Below are 20,063 nucleotides of genomic sequence, written 5' to 3'. Positions count from 1 at the left end.
ATGGAATGCTTCCCATCCCCGTGCCGCCCTTCTTCTGTATCAAAATCTGCCCACCTCTAAGTGCAAGTATCACCTTCTCCACAAAGCCCTCCCAGCCACTCAAGGACAATCAGCTGTAGGAATGTTGTGTCCCCTTAATTCCACAGAACACTCCATCTTTAAGAAATAGCGTATGTCTTTATCACAGACCCATCTGTCATACAAGCATATTTTTAAGCTCCTTCCTGAATAAGCACAATACCTGGCATATTGCAGATCCTGAATAAAAATGTTCTCACTATCATTTCTCGGACTGAAAAAAGTTCAGATTATCTTATGACGTTTGCAGAGCACGCATGTAATCAACAGATAACTGTTAAGGACAGAGGGGAAGTAGGAAGTTTGACTCGACAGACACATAATTCTGTACCAGCAGTTGCTGGAAGATGTCTCTCCATCCAGCTACCTGCACGGGACTGGAAGTTGGTTTTAAACCGGAGGGGCTTTCATGGCTGCTCTCTCTCCTGGGGTGCTTACGGCAGGTCTGACCGGCAGCACCGGGAGTCTCTGCACGCACGTTTCCATTTCGGACACAATCATAGGCGGCACCAAACCATGCTGTCCTAATTTTCCAAACCTCAATATGACAGGTGGTAGACCCAGGCACAGCACCAGCGGAACTGGTAAACACGGAGCCACACATTTGAAATATGCAGGAACAACAAACCGGATTCTTGAATCCATGTCAAGAGAGGGTTCGAAACCGCAGTCCTGAATGACAGAGCCAAGTGTTAGGCTAGTGATATGCTAGTGAACGCATAAATCCCCACCTGGCAAGCCCCGGGGTGTCACCGACACACACTCAACAATGCAGAATGCAGGGTCTTCCTCTGAGTAGAGACTAAGGTGAAGGCGGAAAATGATTATGCGCTGTAATTCCCCTTTGCTTCCTCCCGTTACACAATGAGTAACTGTCCTTTCTCTGTGTGAACTGTTCAAGTAAGAGGCTTCTGCGAGCTCTTCTTTGCCATATGAGAGAAGAAAGCAAAATCCCCATTTTCCAAGCATGGACTCTTTTTCATAATATAAAACCAAATGAGGGAAAAAAAAGACTGACTATCATCAGGGGACAATTACCTAGACAATTAAATGATTGCTGCAGACAATCTGTGGGGACCAACGGCCTGGAGTCCTACATCTTAAGATGCAAAATTTATTTACGGCTGAACTTTCTTGATGGACAACTGCTGAGGGAAAATGACTTGCTTCCTTTGCCTGACAAAGAAAATTTCAGCAGCTGCTCTGCAACTTTGATTTCCAGAGAGCTAGAGATTGAACCTGTCATCTGTAGGACAGCTTTTGTTCCACTGGAAGACCACATCATGGCACAGTGCAGTGACGGGCCCTGAAGGGCTTACTGTCCCACTCTCAGGGTGTCCTGGGTGCGACGTTTATTATGTGTGCTTTCTTCATTGAATCCGCGATCAATACCCCTCTCAACACTAAGGACTGGCAAATTCTCCTTACTGACACACAGATACGAGACTACGAAAACATGTCTACTATGAAAGGGATGCCTGGGGGTGGGGGTGGGGGTCACCTAATAGAAGAGACAAGAAAAAAAAAACCAGACAATGGTGGACCTTATCACATTCGAAATTCATGTGCCAGTCCCTCTTCTAACTTATTCTAATTAAACACAGGCATGCACTCCCCGCTTGCATTCCTAGCGCAGACTGTGAGCTGAAAACTATTAACCAAAGTCCTGCCTGTCTCCTTAAGCGAAAAAAGGCTCTGCCGAGCAGCTTCACTACCAGCAACAATGAAAAGGAAGATTGCAGGTGCATACCTTAACCTCCTGATTGGTAAAGACCTCGACATCCACCACACAGGCAACCAGAGTGGAAACATCACAGTCCATGCTAGGGGCTGGCATTCCCCCTCCTGAATTTTCAATCAAGAGCTAGGCGACCTCAGAGCTGTGCGTGATGGGAAGAGCCTCCAGGTGGATGTGGCCGTGGCCGGCCCCGGGTGCCGCCTCGCCCTGGGGATCGCCGGCGCTCGGCACCTGGAGCCCGCTCCCTCTGCACGCACGCAGCCCGCGTCTGAGGCTGCACAGCAGACTAATGAACGGCCCCGGCTCTCTCATGGCAATGACATCACCACCAAGACTGACACAAGCTGAAGCTATTTTTTTCCCCCCAAGCCTTTTATCTCTAGGCAGTGCAGTGGAGCAAATTGAACATGATTATGTGCTAAATCTGAACTCAGACTAAATCAATTCAGGCGGCATTCGCTAGGAACTGAGTCATAGCTGTTGTTTCAGCCGAGTGCTTATGTTTGCAAAAAGCATTGGGGAGAATCTGACACGAGAGGCTCTGCTTCGGGAGGGTGGGTAAATAATTCTGCAGATGAGCCTCCTGAGGTTAAGGTGTGACAATTTTCTGCCTCAGAGATGAGCAGGAAGTTGAGGCATTTTGCAAATTACTTGGCTTCTGCTCATTGCCCTGTGCCGCTCAGCAGCCACACATGTTCTGGACATCCTAATGCATCCCAGGCACGGGCTGAATAGAAATCCATTCTTGGAGTGACTAAAGAGCTGGTCGTCAGTCATTTAGGCGGCCTGGTAGGAGAAGATAATTAGAGGTTTGTGAAATTCTATTTGAAGCACGTAAGTGCAGACCAGTAACTCTAAAAGCACCCTTCCAAGCACGAGATTTCAGACTATCTCCAAGGTCATTCAAACCAAAAGCAATCGTGGAAAAGGAGTTACAGCAAACGTCTCATGCGGGGACAGATGGCAGAATCTAATGGGCAAATGCACTGATGTGGGTCACTGTCAGAGCCTCGGGGCTCTATTTCGCCTGAGACTTTGAACGTGTCTGGTTGCTTTTTTTGGTTTCTCTTCCTGATTGTGAATCGTTGAGGGGCAGGGCCATGGATAATTCATCTTTGTATCTGAGACTTGAGCAGAGTGGAAAGAGAAGGCAATAATTGTTTAATGAATGAATCAACTAAACAGGAATAGCCTTCTTTGACAGCAGGGATGAGCAAAGAGAAAATATCAGATGAGTTTTTATTTTATCATTAGTTTTGTAAAAGTCCCAGTAGAACTCACTAAAATTCTCCCAGGATTTATTCCCCCGGGAATGCGGTGGCATCTTTGGCGGCCATGAGAGCATCAGATTGGCACCTTTCTAACACATGATTGGACAAAGCGTTCCAATTTTGCATGCAGATGAGAAAGGTGACTTTTCAGACCACAAGTACAAGTTTTGTGGTTGGTCCTCATTGGATTACAATTGGACCTAGTGTCCGTTCCCCTTCAGTAAGAGATTTCCCACGCTAAATGAAAGCAGTCCACAAATACAAATATTTAGACTGATGAAATTTTGTGGGTGTGTCTGTCTGTGTGTATCTGTGTGTGTCTGTGGGGCACTTACTATGATGTCCAGGCCACTATGGGGAATATGAAGTCATATATGCAGATAATTTAACTAACACTTACTGAGTGATGACTATATGCAAAGCTCTGCACCAGATGCTCTTAAGGGTAAAATGATGAATAAGCAAAATTCACTATCCTCATGGGGCTTAAAATCCAGCGGAGGAGATAAGACATGGAGACAAACATCTATACAATGAGCCAGTGGCCGTCGAGATGGTGGCTGAGGAGCCACAGACAGCATTTAGTGGCAACCCTGGAGGAAGAGCAACGGATAATGAAAGCAGCTGTGGCAGCTGAGCATCAAGAAGGAGGACATGGCCTCTGCTCTGACCTTGCAACATGGATAAGGCTACGGTAGACAGAGAAGGGGTAGACAGAGAAGGTGAGGGGAGCCCATCAGACAGGGGCAGCAGACTAGAAGTGCTCAGACCAAAAAAAGAATAGGTTATTTGAGGCGCAGGGCATACTGAAGCTCAAATTTGACTGTAGCCAGGGGTAGACAAGGGAATAACAGCCAGATGACTCAAAGCCTTGAGGGACCCTTAGTGTCTACCCAGTTGACCATGGAATGCCAGGAAAAGTTTTTGAGAACATATATGGAGCTTATATATACATAAATATAGCCAAAATGTAAAGTATATACAAAGATGAATATAATTTTGAATACCATCGACACCTGTTCAAGAGGCAAAACAGACATCACTACTCTTTCCATATGCCATGGCGTATGCTAAAATTGACTTTTGTAAAATTTCACACCAGCGGCATGCTGGTAAGTGTCTAACAATCAGCTCGCTGAAAAGAAAAGCCCAGGGTGTAGTGTTTGCTGATTTCTGTGGTGTAAATATTCTTATCAGGGCTGATTGCAAGCAACTAATATGAAGTCACTTGAATGTGAAGTTGGGAAGCGATGCCTACGGTCTGTTCACATCAGCTGATTGAGCTGCCTGCAGCGGACCACTGTTTCAGTCCTGAAAACACTTCATCTGCAGAGGTTAGGTCCAGCATGCATGTCCAGAGCCCAACAAGGAACAGCAGGGCAGTAGGAACTACGCATTGTAATCACTGGGATCTGTGCATTCTTTCACACTTCCTATGTAGGAAAGAGCTAGAAAGGACTCACATATGTTATTTCAAGAAAAACAGCCGTGCTATGATAAGTCTTGGCAGGAGGACATTAGTCTATCCAGGAGGCAGAAACCCACTCAAAATTGTAACGTAAGTATTTTTTTCTGATGCATCCTTAGTTTCTCCATTCTGATTTGTTTCTGCACTGGAGATTCCTTCCTGTGCTCCAGAAACCACTAACTTTATGCTTTCCTCTCTTAAAACTCTTTTCAAGGATACAGCTATCAACTCATTTATATTAGCATGAAATGACTGATAACTCAGAGTATTACCCATCACAGAGGAATCTGTATTTTAACAAGGGGACCGAGTATTAAGTTGAGTAAATAGTGTTTTTAGGGTGGAATTATATGCATTGAGAGCATATGGTGATTCTAAAATAAAATTATTGGGCTTTTAAAATAGGTTGGTTCAACAAATTGGATATACAATACAATTCAATTGCCTCTACAAAAGCAGTCATTTTCCTATAGACCAGAGCTCCTAAGGGGCTTCCATGTTAAAATAGTGTCCTGTTTCTCTAGATAGAGTGTACTTTTTATAGCTGGGAGATGACTGACAGGCTTGGAGGTGTCTGGGGTATGTATATAAGCACCCTGGCTGATGACTATAAGGCCCTACATACCCTGGCTCCTACCCACTCTCCATCTCATCTCATACCATTTTTCCCTGTGCTCTCCATGTCCCAGACCCACTGGTTTTCTCTGCATTCCAAAGAAGCACCTAGTTCCTTCTCATCTCAGGGCCTTTGTACTTTGCTATTGCCTTTGTCTGAACATATCCAGATCTCTTCATGGCCGGATCCTTCCTATCATCCATCTCTCAGCTCAGATACCATCCCCTTGGAGAAACTCTCCCTGATCACCTAAAATAAAATGTGTACACAAACATACGCATGCACGTGCACACACACACACAGAATCAATCCCTATCCCAGCATCTTCATTTTAATTTTATTCATAGCACTTTTCATTCTCTGAAATTACTGTTCACTTTTTAATTTATTGTTTGTTCCTCCAACTAGAATTTAATCTCCACAAAAGCAGAGATTTTGCCTATTCTGTTCACTGCTTTTCTCAAGGGCTAGAAGAGTGCCTGACACTTAGGAGGTGTTCTATTAAATATCTGATGCATGAATGGATAAGTAAATGGATGAATGCATCTTAAAAGACAAGTAGAGGGACTCAACCCAAAAGAGGTGCCTTCTGATCTAGGAGTTTTAGGAAGGTCCTTGCAGGAAGGTATATGGGCATAGAAGTTCTGTGATCACCCCCTTTCCTGACAGCTGAATCCTGGCACAGCTCTGCTCAGGAGCACCCTTCCCAGCAGAAGTGGCCATAAAATCATACAATTCATCCAAACCACTGCTCCCCCAATGACTGACCACATTAAGAAAATGGATGCAACATGACGCAGACCCTTTAGACAAAGATCACTTTCCTGCCCCTCTGGCCAGGCAATTCTTACAGTCACCTCTAAGTAGGCAGGAGGAGATGTGCATCTTTTAATCCAGAGGCAGAAGCCAAATCTGCCTTGCTAATGAGCACAGATATTCCCATGAAAGCTATGGGATGTCAAAGGCTTTGCTCCTCTACATGTCTTTTGGTATCACTTGTTTTTAATATTTACCATCGAAAATCTCAAACGTATTCAGAACTAGAAAGGATATAATAATAAGCCTTCACATACCCACCAGTCAGGTGCAAGAATAACTTTGGGGGCCAATCTTGCTTCTTCTCTGCCAGTGGGTTTCAGAGTGTGGTCCCCACCAACAGCATCAGCATCATCTGGAAACTTGCTAGAAAGGCAAATTCTTGAATCCCACCCAAGACTGAATGAGAATCTCTGGAGGTGAGGCTGGTACCTGTATTTTAATAAGCCCTCCAGGTGATCCCAATGCAAAGCCAAGTCTGAGGATCACTGCTTCATGTCCCTACTCACTCCCAATTATTTTGAAGCAGATGTGTGACCCTATCACCTGTAAATATTTCAGTATATATCTCGAAAAGATAAGGGCTCCTCTTTGGAAATCACAATACCTATCATCACACAACCCAAAAGAAAGACTACTTCCTCAGTATATCATCAAATATCCTGCCAGTGTGCACATTGCTCCAAACTACCAATATTCTCTTTCTTCTCATCCACTCTCTGCTCCCTCCCCAGTCTCATCCTGCTGTCCCCTTCCTTCCTTCTTTCCTTCATTTGTTAAATTTGTTGGTCTAAATTGGGATCCAAGCTGTGGTGTCTTCATTGTCTCTTTTAATCTATAGAATACTCCCACATCCCTTCTTTTTTTTCTTCTTCTTCTTCCTTGGAGTTTGCTGTTGATGATGAAATCATGTCATTTGTCCTTTAGTTTCCCCAGTCTGTATTTTCATGATGAGCTCCACACAGTGTCATTTAACTGGTTCCTCTGTTACCTGTAGGTCCTGTTAGTTAGATTCAGAAGACTGGTGGATTCAGGTGTGGCAGGACTCCTTCCTAGATGGTGTTGTGTTCTTCCATCAGGGGGTAGGTAATGCCAGGCTGTCTCTCCTTTAATGCAAATGCCTAGACTCATTCTTTCTTTAGGATTTGCAGAATAATGGTACTCCTTCTTCACGTGTTCATGGACTACTTCCATGAAGAGGAACTACTCATCTACATTTGTGTGAGACAGGCAAAATACACACTTTACTCGTTTCCTTTATTAGCTAGTTTTTAAAAATAATTTGTTTCCTTATTATCCTTCAAAGAAGATCATTGAGGTTTTTTTAAGTATCATGATGAACTCATGAATTAAATATATTTAGTGAGTTTAAATACTGTGTAGTTTTATTTTATTGATGCTTCAATTGCCCATCTTTGGCTGGTGAGAGTCTAATCGTGAGTTTAAATCCACTGTAGTTTTATTTTATTGATGCTTCAATTGCCCATTTTGGTTGGTGAGAGTCTAATCAGGTTGGCTCTGGTGTCCTTTTGACACAATCCCAATGTCTTCGAGGGCTACCTCTCCTTCTGGCATGACAAGATATTCCAGGCTCATCTTGTCCATTTCCTGTTTCAGATAAAGAATCAACAATTTCTCCAAGGAGCCTCAGTTCCATTTAGCAAGTATTTTAACATATTTTCAGATCATAATTTATATACTTATAGAGAGGTGCTCTTCGCACCAGGTTGGTTATTATTTATAAGCATTTCAGTGGACAGAGCTAGGAATTATATAAATGTATTTAAAAGATAGCATATGAGTTCGGACTGATGATTTCAAATCCAAGACTACAGTGTTTTTGCTGAGACGCATCAGTCTTATATCTGTATCCCCTTTCTTCTACATCAAATGTCTTGGTCATTACCAAAAACATAATTATTCATTTGCCTTATCCCATTCTATCTGTACAGCAGCCTTGGAATCACGTTATTAATACTACAAGGAACAATTTAAGATTTTTTTCCCAGTTCTTTTTCTCCTTTGGGTATATCCCATAAAGGAGATACAAGTTACGGTGTCTTACAGTCCTTTGAAATAGTTCCTCTATCCCACCAACTGGATAAAAAGTTAGGTTCATTGGTTTCAAAATCTGTTACTTTTAGAAACATTTACTTTGTAAGGTTCATTTGTTTCTAAAATGTTTCCAAAGTTGTTTGCTTTTTTTCCAAAGTAACATCTTTGAATTCATAAGGATTATCATTCCCATTAAACTTAATTTTGTTTTATAATTATAAAAAATATTGCATGGTTCAAAATTCAAAACTACAAATCTACAAAGAAATAGAGCTTTTATCCCTGTCTCCTTCACCCCATTCCCCTCCTCCCTCCCATACAGGTCACTGTTATTTCATCTTTATTGTTTATCCATTCTTTTGTTACCAAAAAAAGCCAAACTAGCAAATATATATGTTTATTTTCCCTCTCCTTTTTAGACAAATGAGAGCATATTTGCACACTTTATTGTCTTGCTTTTATCACTAAAAAATGTGGCCCTAGAGATCATTCCATAGTAATATATAGTAATATTCTTATTCCTTTTTATAGCTGTATAGTATTCCACCATTTACGAAGTTTGCGAAACTAGGCCCCTATTGATAGGCACTAGGACTGTTTCTAGTCTTGGGCTATTAAACAGTGCAGCCATGGATAGACTTTGCTCATGCTTTTTCATGTTTGGGGACTGACTCCAGAAGTGGAATTGCTGGGTTAAAAGGCAAGTGTATATGTGATTTTGCTAGATCCAGCCAAACTCTCCTCCATAGAAGTTGTGTCATTTTGCTTCCCAACCAGCAATTTATGAGAAAGTGTTTCCCTGCAGCATGTGTTGTGGAATGTATTGGACATTTGCCCATCTGGTGAGCAAGATGCATTTAGTCCAGTGTGGAGTTTTGATTTGCACTTCTCTTATTATGGACACATTTATGGGTCTTTCTGTATGTGCACTAGTACAGCATTGTTCTAGTCAATCCCCACTATCTTTTCTCCAGCTAATTCAGGTTCTGTTTCTCACCTGAGCAAGCAAAACATCCTAAACACACCCCAAAAGGCCTCAATGAGCTTTGTTCGCATTACTCTTATGAGCAAAGTGGAGCATTGGCTCCTGCAGTTAAGAGCCATTTACACTTCTTTTTCTGTGATACCTCACTTAGGTCCGGTCATCACAGGTCAAACACATTCTCACCCCAGGTCTCTTGCAGGTGGCATCCCTTGCCTTGAATGCCATGTCCCCCATCTTAGCAGGGCTCACTCCTCCACAGAAGGCAGGTCTCTGCTCAATGGCCCACGTCAGAGAAGTCTGCCCTCATCTGTCTCTCACTAAGTAGCACCCTCTGACTATCTTCTTCCTCTTGTTTTATTTCTCTTCAAAGAACTTATCACTAACTGATGGTATACATTTATTTGTGTAGTTTCATTTTATCTCTCCCATGGGAATGCAAGCTCCATGGGGGCAGGGCTCCCCTAACTTGTTCACTATGGTTTCCCTATGTGCCTACAATGGGGCCTGATGCACAATGAGAGCTCAATGAACATGTGTTGGGTGAATGAATAACTGAATAAGTGAAATCCTTTTGCTCTGAGTGGTGACTAAGGACAGGTGCTGCTGGGGACATGGACAAGATGTAAGTATATAAAATGGGTCCCTCTGAAGGAGAATGAGCCTGAGAAGGGAGAGTGAGGCCAATGAAGGTGCCTGAGGTCACTGGGCAGTGGGGATGGTGAGGTGGGGGCAGGGGAGGTCCATAAGAAGTAAAAGCGACACTGAAAGGGGAGAATGAGGGACACAAAATCAAAATCAAATGCCCCAGTTTGCAGCAGACAGCCCCATGCCATGTGGTAGCTGCAATGCCCTCATTCAGACTCAAGGACAGCCATTCCATCACTGTGGGTATGTGAGCAGTTAGCACCTACTGAAGTCCTACAAATCTCTGACAGCTAATCTCAACTGGCATGCTGAGGAAGCCATCACCATTTCTTCTTTGCCTTGCCCTCTTCCGCAGTTCCCAGGGTCTTATCCCTGCCTTGATCCCTCCTTTAAGAAGACATATTTCCCCTTTCGAACCTCCACATCTGAATCGGATGGTGCATTTTTATAGACGCAGTGCTATGCCTAAGAAGCTGATGTACCTGAAAAATGACAGGGATGAAAAACAAATAGGCTGTTGCTTAGCACTCCTGTCTTTGGACATTTAATTCTCTGGGAACTGCTCCTCCTCCTTCCATCCTGGATTCATCTGAGGTGGCCCTGATCAGACTAAGCCAGTCAGAGTTCTCATGAGGATTTTCTTTTCTTTTTTTTTTTTTTTTGTAACTTTATTTTTTTTTTTTAAAGATTTTATTTATTTATTTGACAGAGAGAGACATAGCCAGAGAGGGAACACAAGCAGGGGGAGTGGGAGAGGGAGAAGCAGGCTTCCCGCGGAGCAGGGAGCCCGATGTGGGGCTCGATCCCAGGACCCTGGGATCACGACCTGAGCCGAAGGCAGACGCTTAACGACTGAGCCACCCAGGCACCCCCTCATGAGGATTTTCCAAACCAAAACTGGGTCAGGAGAATATCAATGATATTCTAGTATTATTCCAACCAATGCCTCCCTCTTTCCGCAAGCCAATTCAGATACTATTTCTGTCACTAACAACCAAAAAAGTCCTAGCTAACTCACATACACATGCGCACACACACACACACACACACACAGCCCTAGATTAAATAACAGGGGACAAAGGGGACAATAAAGTGGGAGTCATTCATCAGGTTTTCCAACCGTCTCATTGAAACTACCCCTCCTCCTATTTACATTAAGGGTGAGGGAGCTGGCACCATCCTAAAGCCCTCCTGAAGTACCAGCAGGAGTCCCAGGATGGATCTCTGCAAAGAAAACCGCCTCACAGAATCATCTTGCCATCTCCGATGGTTTTGCCCTGCTAATCCCCTTTTCAGGTTTTGGAGCTATCTCACTAGTATTTGGTCACCTGCTTTGAAAATCTGCATATTGGTCTGATACCTACCTCTACTTGGAATATCATATTTTTATTTTATTGTGTCTTAGTTGCAACTTGGAATTTATCGTCCTGTCATACATCACTTAATTAGGGTTAACCTAATTCATTAGCATTGTGTTATTTAAACTTCACAATAGGCCCCACTTAGAGAATGAGGAAATCATTTGACTCAGGTGAAGTAGCTAGAAAGCGGTAGAGCTAGGTTAAATCTAAACCACTTATCTCCAAGTGTGAACTCTTAACTTCTCTGCTACATAAACTTTAACGTTCTGGGGGGACAGAACATGAACACATCTGCACTTTTGAAAGCATTCTAGTGGTGATGTGAAGGCTGGATTGGAAAGTATCAGATCTCATCTTCAAGGAGATGGTGCCAGTGACAAGAGTGGGTTTCTTATAGAGATGAAAGATTCCATCTACCAGCAAAATCAAGAAAGCCTTAGGGCGCCTGGGTGGTGTAGTCGGTTAAGCAACTGACTCTTGGTTTCGGCTCAGGTCGTGATCTCAGGGTCATGATTTCAGGGTCATGGGATTGAGCCCTGTGTCCAGACTCTTGCTGGAAGGCACTGAGGGGATGGATTATGGAGATGGAATAGTAATTTAAGGAAAAGGGTGGATATGAGAAACACCATGGAGATAAAATGTTTAGGATTTAACAATTAATTGGCTGCCAATGTAATGGTCTGGGGATGGGGAGTAACATGAGGAGGGAGGCAGGATGGAGATACCAGAAAAAAAGAGAAGGGGAGGCAGGGAGAGAAGGAGATTCTAAGGTTCTAAGCCTAGGTAGATATGGTTAACTTTATCTGAAATAACTTAGGTATGTTAAAATGTGATCAGTTTTATACATCCATGAGAGATACACATTCACAGTTGTTCATTTCAATCTTTAGCTAATATCATTAATGTTTACATTAACAAGAACAACAAAAAAGCAAAAAAAGAAGGCTAAAGGTAAAACCTGAGATTATGACTTGTAGTGGTAATAGGTACTAGTCTTTATAGGTATTAATCAGGGATGGACATTACTGCAAAACTGTTATAGTTCTGACTAGTTAAAACTCTAGAAACATGCCCCCCATCTCAGCCCATTCTCCTTCTCAGGTTAAAACCTAAGACATGGGAAAAATAACCTGCAAATCTATGAACAGTGGTCATTCTACACAACTATCTCTACTCTGTTTTAAAAAGGCTGAGGCTTTAGTTTGACATGTAAATATATGAAAGTATTTGGTAAGTCTTACTCTTTATTTGAAACTAACAACTTATGAAGCACAAAAATACTTCCGGAAAAGCAAATGTACCATTTTTGGACCTGAACTTCTAATCTAACCAAGTTTGCTACTCTTCCTGTGCTCCCTCTCTCAATTGTGACAACACCTTCCACCCAGTCACCTTGCATCATACCCCTAGTCACCTTTGATTCCTTCCACTGGCAGCCCAGAGGAGCTGATTGATCCAGAGCCTCAGTGAGGTTGTCAAAGGGCCCTGTCTCTCTGACTCTGTCTTCTGAAGGTCAGTGTCATTCTAAAGCTGATTCCCAGGATGGCTCTCAGTAGCAAGCACTGCCTCTATTTCATTCTACAACTGGCCCACTTAAGTCACCTGTTCACCTGTGAACATGACTGTGGCTGGGGTAAGGAATATGCTGATTAGCTTAAGCCAATTTGGATCCACTCCTCCAGTAAGAAGTGGTGTTGGTTTTCCTTGAAGTAGGGTTGCATGAGAATGGATGGATGTGCAAACAAGTATCTGGGTTAGGAGAGGGATGGATGCTGGATGGGCATCCACCAATGTCTACCACTGTTTCAATTCTATACCTTTCAGAATAGGCTTTCGGTTGCAAATGATAGAAACTGCTCTTGGCTACTAGCAGAAAAGCAGCATATAAGGAAGTTAGCAGGTAGCTCCTACAGAATTAACAACTTTGAGAAATAGCTTCAGAAAGTAGGTTGGAATGAAGAGGGTCTAAACTACAGAAGGTGACCTCTGAGATGATGCTGTAGGAACAAATGAAATAGGATGCTACCACTGGAACCCACAACCATCAGACTAATCACTTTTCTGCTGCTCTGAGTGATATCTAACGGTTCCTGCGATTTTGTGTAATACTCTCTGAGTGTGGTGTTCAGTTAGTCAAGCCTGAGTCATGTACCCCAAGCCCAGCTGCCAGGATATCTAGTTAGGGAAATTTTGGTCCATAGCCTCTTAGTAAGAGATGGTAGCCCTACCAAGGATCATAGAGGGGAGACTTCCTCAACATAGAACAGGGGTGGGATGCTGGACAGCTCAAAAATAACAAGGTTCTACTATCAGCCTCCTACCCACTATGCCTCCCTGCCCACTCATCTTTTTATTTAATTTTTATTTAATACCACCGGATTCATCTGGAACTAGTTCTGGTGACATCACTCCCTGGCTCAATATCTTCATTGCTTTCCTACTGATGGTAGAATTAAAAGTGGTTTTTTTTTTTAATATGGTGACACCAACCTACTTTTCCAACCATTTTTTTTTCTAACTACTGCTCTGCACAATCCTATTTTCCAAATGAACCGAAGTTCTTGATATATGACATATTATTAAAACTACTCTGCTTTGCATAGGTTATTTCCTATCACTGCAATTCCTTCATTCAACCACCCCTTCCATTCAATGGTTATTTATTGAACAAACTATATGACCCAGTACACAGCAAGGCAATTGGCCATAGAAAGATAAGGCACTATCTCCTTCCTCAAGGAGGTCATGGTAAAGGTAGTAAAGAATTACAATATTATAAGACAGGCTAGGACAGAATAGAGTATTATGTAATATAAATTTTATTTTCTACAAAAAATGTTGGTACAAAGTATAGCATGAGCATAGGATAAGAAGTATCTAAGTCTGCCTTAGAGAGGGGGCATTTAGAGGTTTCCCTAAGAAGGGAATATTTTGCTAAACTTTGAAAGTTAAGTAATTTGTTAGTCTTCCAGATGGGCAAGCAAGTAGGGAAGTCACTATTAAGTGTAGGCAGGAGCATGGCATGATGTGGCTAAGTATGAGAAACGATGAGTAGACTAATATTGCAGAAATTCCCAGGTGGAGTCAGAGATTAGGGGTAGAGAGCCATGGAAAATGCACCTAGACTGTTAGGCAAAGGCCTGACCATAAAGAGTTTTGTGAGTTATAGATAGGAATTTCAATTTTGTTCCATAAAGAGAGAGAGAGAGAACCAATGAAGGCTATCATAGTAGCCCCTTGACTCTCCCTGCTTCTAATTTCACTGCTATTGTATCTATCTTGCAAACCATGTGCGGCCAGACAGATCTTTCTACTAAGGAAATATAATCATATTACTATCCATAAGAGTGGAGTGCAAAGCTAGAACCAGGGCTACATATAGGCAAAAGAATATAGTAAGGAATATTAAAAATCCAAAAGGCAAATAGGCCCTTAAGACTTGTGCTGGAAATTTCTCATGCTACCTTAGTGGAAGGTCAGCCTCCACGACTAAAATAATGCACATTACTTCCATATACATAATGCACACAAATCCATTATAGCTCTTACCTCACCGAATGGTTTAAATGTTTTATTGTATACTAAGCACTCAGCATGTTGCTAAGCATAAAGCATACAGCAAGTAATCAAGATAATGTCTGATAAATGGGTAAAAGAATGCATAAGTGAAAGACAAAACAAGTTAATGCCATTCTCACTTCCTTTTATGGATGGATTAGTTCTGAGTTGTTCTACCATAGCAACAGCTCTATTTGCTTTAGACTTTGGTGCTTAGCATTAAGTCCCCTGCCCCACCACCCTATTCTTTAACTCCTCAAGCTTTGAGAGTCTTAAGAGATTTACACTGGAAGAACTAAGAAGCATAGCCATGAAGACTCAGATGCATTTACGAGTATAAAGAGAAGTGGCTGAAAGTCCACCAAAGGCTTGTGCTCCTTCAATAGTATAGAACTGTAGTTTCCCATGAGGGCTACAGTTCTCATTCCACGGGTGATCCTGTGATTTTCTGTCCAATGGAGTAGAAACAGAATTAATGTATGCCACTTTCAGGCCTGGCCTATAAGAACCAGCTGCAGGACCCTCATTTTTCTTCAAACTGATCTTTGGAGCCCAGTTTTGAAGATGGTAGAGGCTATGTCAGCCTAGGTCTTTGAATGACTGCATGGAGCACATTCCTATCCCTTTCATCATCCTCCTCTACCACACTTCTAATGGGGTTTTACATGAGTGGAAAATAAACCTCTTTTCTGTTAAGCCCCTGAGATTTTAGAGCATCTCTGGTACAGCAGACATCATCACTGTAACTAATACAGCATCCATGTGCGTGTATGAGAATATGTGTGAAAGTAAGATCCAATTTTATACAGAATCAAAAACAAAATGGGGATAGAACCATAAGTAAGACTATTTAGGGTGCCTGGGTGGCTCAGTCAGTTAAATGTCTGCCTTCAGCTCAGGTCATGATCCCGGGGTCCTGGGATTGAGCCCCACATCGGGCTCCCTGCTCAGCAGAAGTCTGCTTCTCCTCTACCCCTCTCCCCTGCTTGTGATCTCTCTCTCTCTCTCATTCTCTCTCTCTCAAATAAATAAATAAAATCTTTTTTTTTTTAAGAAGACTAATCCTTGAATGTGGAAAATCTTTCATTTTAAAATTTAATTTGAATGTCTTAAATTAGCAAGTAAGCAGGTACTCATAATGTTATTTGATGTATAATGGTCAGTATGTGTCAAGACAGAGACCATGGAAAAAAATGGAGCTTGAGAAAAGAGCTGGAAAGCATAAAAGATAAAATGAATCAGATCAGAAAAGATTTTCTGGTAAAGTTCATAATTTTTTAAACAACTGAATTAGAAATAAACATTGATTATGACTGGTTAGATTTCAAATAAATAAATCATTAGAATTATGTATAAGAAATATAACTTAGAAATAATGAGAAATACATTATGATTATGTCACTGGATCTTGTCAAGCTTCAGACTGCTAACACCTCACACTTTAAGAAGATTCCATCTGCCTAAAAATGTCAGGTAGGGCCATCAAATGACTTGCTCTGTATTTCTAAACATTCTCGGGCTAGAGAAGGAAAGCATCTAAAAAAGTCAATCTTCTTTCATAACCCATATCTTCTTTCATTTTATGTTCCCTTTTTTTTTTTTTTTTGTAGTAAGTAGTAAAACTAGAACAGAGAAAGGTAAAGAAGGAGAGGTAAGAAGCCACATGGAATGCACAAAAGAGACGTTTCTGGTATTAGATGTCAGGCTGATTATACACGTTCATACCACCCAGATTGGGATTTGGGTTGGGGATGTCTGCTGGGCATGGCAATACCTTCGGAAATTTCCAAAACTTTGAGAAATCACATTCTTTCTTTGACTGAGATATGTCTTTTGAGTGTTTTCATAGAATTGGGGTATCAAAAGTAGAGAAAAAAAGATCTCAGGGTCCTGGGATCAAGCCCGGCATCAGGTTCCTTGCTCAGCAGAGATCCTGCTTCTCCCTCTTCCCTTGCCCATCCCCCCAGCTCATGCTCTCTCTCTCTCACGTGCGCTCTCAAATAAATATTTAAAATCTATAAATAAATAAATAAAACACACAGAAACTTCTTCTTCCTGTTAAATACAGAAAGTTGTAAGAAGCCATTGTTTCACTCTGTCAAAAAAAATAAGTTACACAAACTATGCAATCACAGGTTTTTAAACACCCCATAAGAGAGTTAAAGAAAAAGAAACCTAAGTGAACTAAATTCCATAAAGTAATGAGCCCTTCTCATGAGAGAAGAAATATATGAATGCTTTCATCTTTCATGTAATAGTGGGAGAAAGAAGAATTTACCAAAGACAGGTATAAGAAGAGATGAGATAAACTCCTCAGAAACTTTTATGGTTTCACGTGGGCTGGAATAACGGATTTGAATCCCATAGAGTCCCAGATGAAGAGCATGTTTGTAAAGCCAATAGTTTACTGAGACCAAAACTAAAATAAAGAAAAGGAGATCCGTGGGACACTATAAAGTATTAAAGCATAAGTCCCCAAAATAGAAGAGAGAATGATGCAGAAGAAATATTTGAAAAGATAATGGCCAAGATTTTCTCTAAATTGATTAAAGATGTCAATGCATACACCCAAGAAGCTCATTAAACCTCAAGATCAGCAGATCTAGATACATTATAGTTGAACTCCTAAAATTCAAAACTAAAGAGAAATATTAAAAGCAAGAGCAAGAAAAAGATATAATATATAAAGGGGAACAACAATGAAAATGACAACTGACTTCTTAGAGAAACAATGGCAGCCATAATGCAATGGAAAAACATATTTAAAGTAAAGACACAAAAATGATTATCAACCAAGATTTATATATACAACAAAAAATTACTTTCAAATATGAAGGCAAACACTTATCTGTTGCTTATGAAAATGTAGAATAGTACAGCCACTTTGGAAAACAGTTTGGTAGTTCCTTAGTAAGTTAAATACTAGTTTAAAATATGACCCAGAAGTTCTACTACTATGTATTTACCAAAGAGAAATGAAGGCATATGTTGACACAAAGACATGTATGCCAATATTCATAGTAGCATTATTATAATAGCCAAAAATTGGAAACAAGACAAATGTCTATCAACTGGTGAATGGATAATCAAAATGTAGTATATTCATACAATAAAATACTTACTATTCATCAACAGAAAGGAATGAACTACTGACATGCTGTAACATCATTAAGCCTCACAAACATTTGCTAAATGAAAAGAAGCAAAAGATCACATGTTGTATAATTTCATGTATATGAAATATTCATAAAAATAGATAAATGATTGCCTGTAGCTGTGGGTGAAAAGGGCACTGTCTGCAATGGGCATGAACAAACTTTTTGGGGGAATGAAAATATTCTAAAACTGGATTTTGGTGATGGTTGTACAACCCTAAAAGCTTACTAATAATCACTGAATTATACACTTAAAATGGGTGTGTTTTATGGAATGTAATTTATGCCTCAATAAAGTTGTTAAACATATGAAGACAAAATTTAAAAAATATATTCAACAATAAAAAAAGGATAGAGAACTCATCTACTACTTATCTAAACTACTAGAAATGGTAAAGAATATTCTTTCTACTAAAGAGAAGTAATCCCCAGTGGAAACTCAGATTGACAGGAAGCGATGAAGAGCATTAGAGGGGTAAATTTATGGGTAAATATACAAGACCTTCATATTATATTTATTTTAAAATTCTTTAAAAATGATTCATTATTTAAAGTAATACAACAATAATGAATTGTGGAGTTTACAGTATATGCAGAAGTTAATTATATGACAAGAGCACAAAGATTGGGTAGGTGAGAAAGGAATTACATTGTGATGTTCTTACTTTGTGAAGTAATACAATATTATTGAAGGTAAACCGTGATATGCTAAAGATGCATATTGTAGTCTCTATAATACAAATAATCATCAAAAATAACACAAGGAGGACTAGCTAAAAAGTCCACAGAAAGGGATCAAATGGAATACTAAAAAAATAATTGATTTATCCAAGAGACAGCAGTAAAGGAGAACTAGAGTAACATAAACCAGATGGAACAAATAGAAAACAAATGCCAAGATGGTGGGCTTAAACACAACCATATTGAAAATTACTTTAAGTGTGAATGGACTGTAAACACTTGAATTAAAAGGCAGAAAATATCACACTGGATAAAAAAGTAAGAAAGCAAGAATATCTTTATATCTATATCCACACACATGTGTATACAAAACATATTTTAAATCGAAAGAGACAGACTCCTTAAAAATAAAAGATTAGAAAAATATAAACTATGCAAATAGTAAGCATAAGAAATTTGGTGTGTCTATAGTTGTATCACACAAAGTAGACTTTAATATAAAGAGAATTACCAGAGATAAGGATATAAGAATAGATATGTTATCATTTTAAAATCAAGAGAATATAAAGTTTTCTTTGTCTCTGTCTTTAAATATCTTAACTCACCCTGCCCTTTTCTTTTCTTATATTTCTGGGATATAAAAAAAATACATTTAAGAAAATATAACAATCTTAGATATGAATGTAGTTAATAACAAAAATTCAAAATATATGAAGCAGAATTTGACAGAACTAAAGGGAGAAATACAGATTTACAATTACTACTGGATATTTTACAATAGAAATTAGTAGAAAATTAATTCAGGAATTAATGGAAATTAGTAGAAAAAAATAAAATCCTCTCAAATTAATAGAGAAAAAATCAGTAGAGATAGATAAAGAACATTCGAACGACTCCACAAACCAATTTGACCTACTTGACATTTATAGAACGCTGTACCCAACAACTGCAGAAATACACATTCTTTTCAGAAGTACACAGAACACTCACCATGATAGACCATATGCTGCATTACAAAACAAGTGTCAATAAGTTGAAAAGGATCAAAATCATGTAGATCAGAAGTTCTCAAAATATGGTCCAGGGAACCCACAGGGTCCCAGAGACCCTTTTAGGAGGTTCAAAAGGTCAAAACTATTTTTGAAGAATTGAGACATAATTTTTCTCTTTTATTCTCATTCTCTCATGAGTGTAGAGTGGAGTTTTTCAGAAGCTGACTGACTTGTGCTACCACAACAGACTGAATGAAGAAGTAAGTGTGAAGGGTGCCTGGGTGGCTCAGTCGTTAAGCGTCTGCCTTTAGCTCAGGTCATGATCCCAGGGTCCTGGGATTGAGCCCCGCATCGGGCTCCCTGCTCCGCAGGAAGCCTGCTTCTCCCTCTCCCACTCCCCCTGCTTGTGTTCCCTCTCTCACTGTCTCTCTCTCTGTCAAATAAATAAAATCTTAAAAAAAAAAAAGAAGTAAGTGTGAAAATTCACTTGTTTTCCATTAAGCGAGACATTAAAGAGGCTTACAAAAATAGAAGTCAGTCTCACTCGGTTCACTATTTTTTTTGTCTTGGAAAATATAATTATTTCTCATAAAAATGTTATTTACATTAAAATGCTATTTTTAAATGGCTTAGTAAATATTTTT

General features: G+C 40.2%; 1 protein-coding gene across 2 annotated transcripts in view; it reads right to left on the bottom strand.

Moving 5' to 3' along the window:
* RCAN2 (regulator of calcineurin 2) overlaps positions 1-20,063 on the bottom strand; it is a 265,414-nt gene that overhangs the window by 96,294 nt on the left and 149,057 nt on the right. Inside the window, exon 1 of one of the 2 annotated variants that reach the window (XM_032409715.1) lies at positions 1,829-2,282. The exons of the other annotated variant lie outside the window; for it this stretch is intronic. Within the exon in view, the coding sequence (XP_032265606.1) occupies positions 1,829-1,915 (87 nt within the window). The 5' untranslated portion in view covers positions 1,916-2,282. Of the gene's footprint in view, positions 1-1,828; positions 2,283-20,063 lie in introns of those variants that run through there. 2 annotated transcript variants of the gene reach the window in all.

Source organism: Phoca vitulina, unplaced genomic scaffold (genome assembly GCF_004348235.1).
Source record: "Phoca vitulina isolate PV1807 unplaced genomic scaffold, GSC_HSeal_1.0 scaffold11, whole genome shotgun sequence".
Lineage (NCBI taxonomy): Eukaryota > Metazoa > Chordata > Mammalia > Carnivora > Phocidae > Phoca > Phoca vitulina.
Note: the sequence above shows the minus strand (reverse complement) of the source record. Positions and strands in the feature narration are given on the sequence as shown.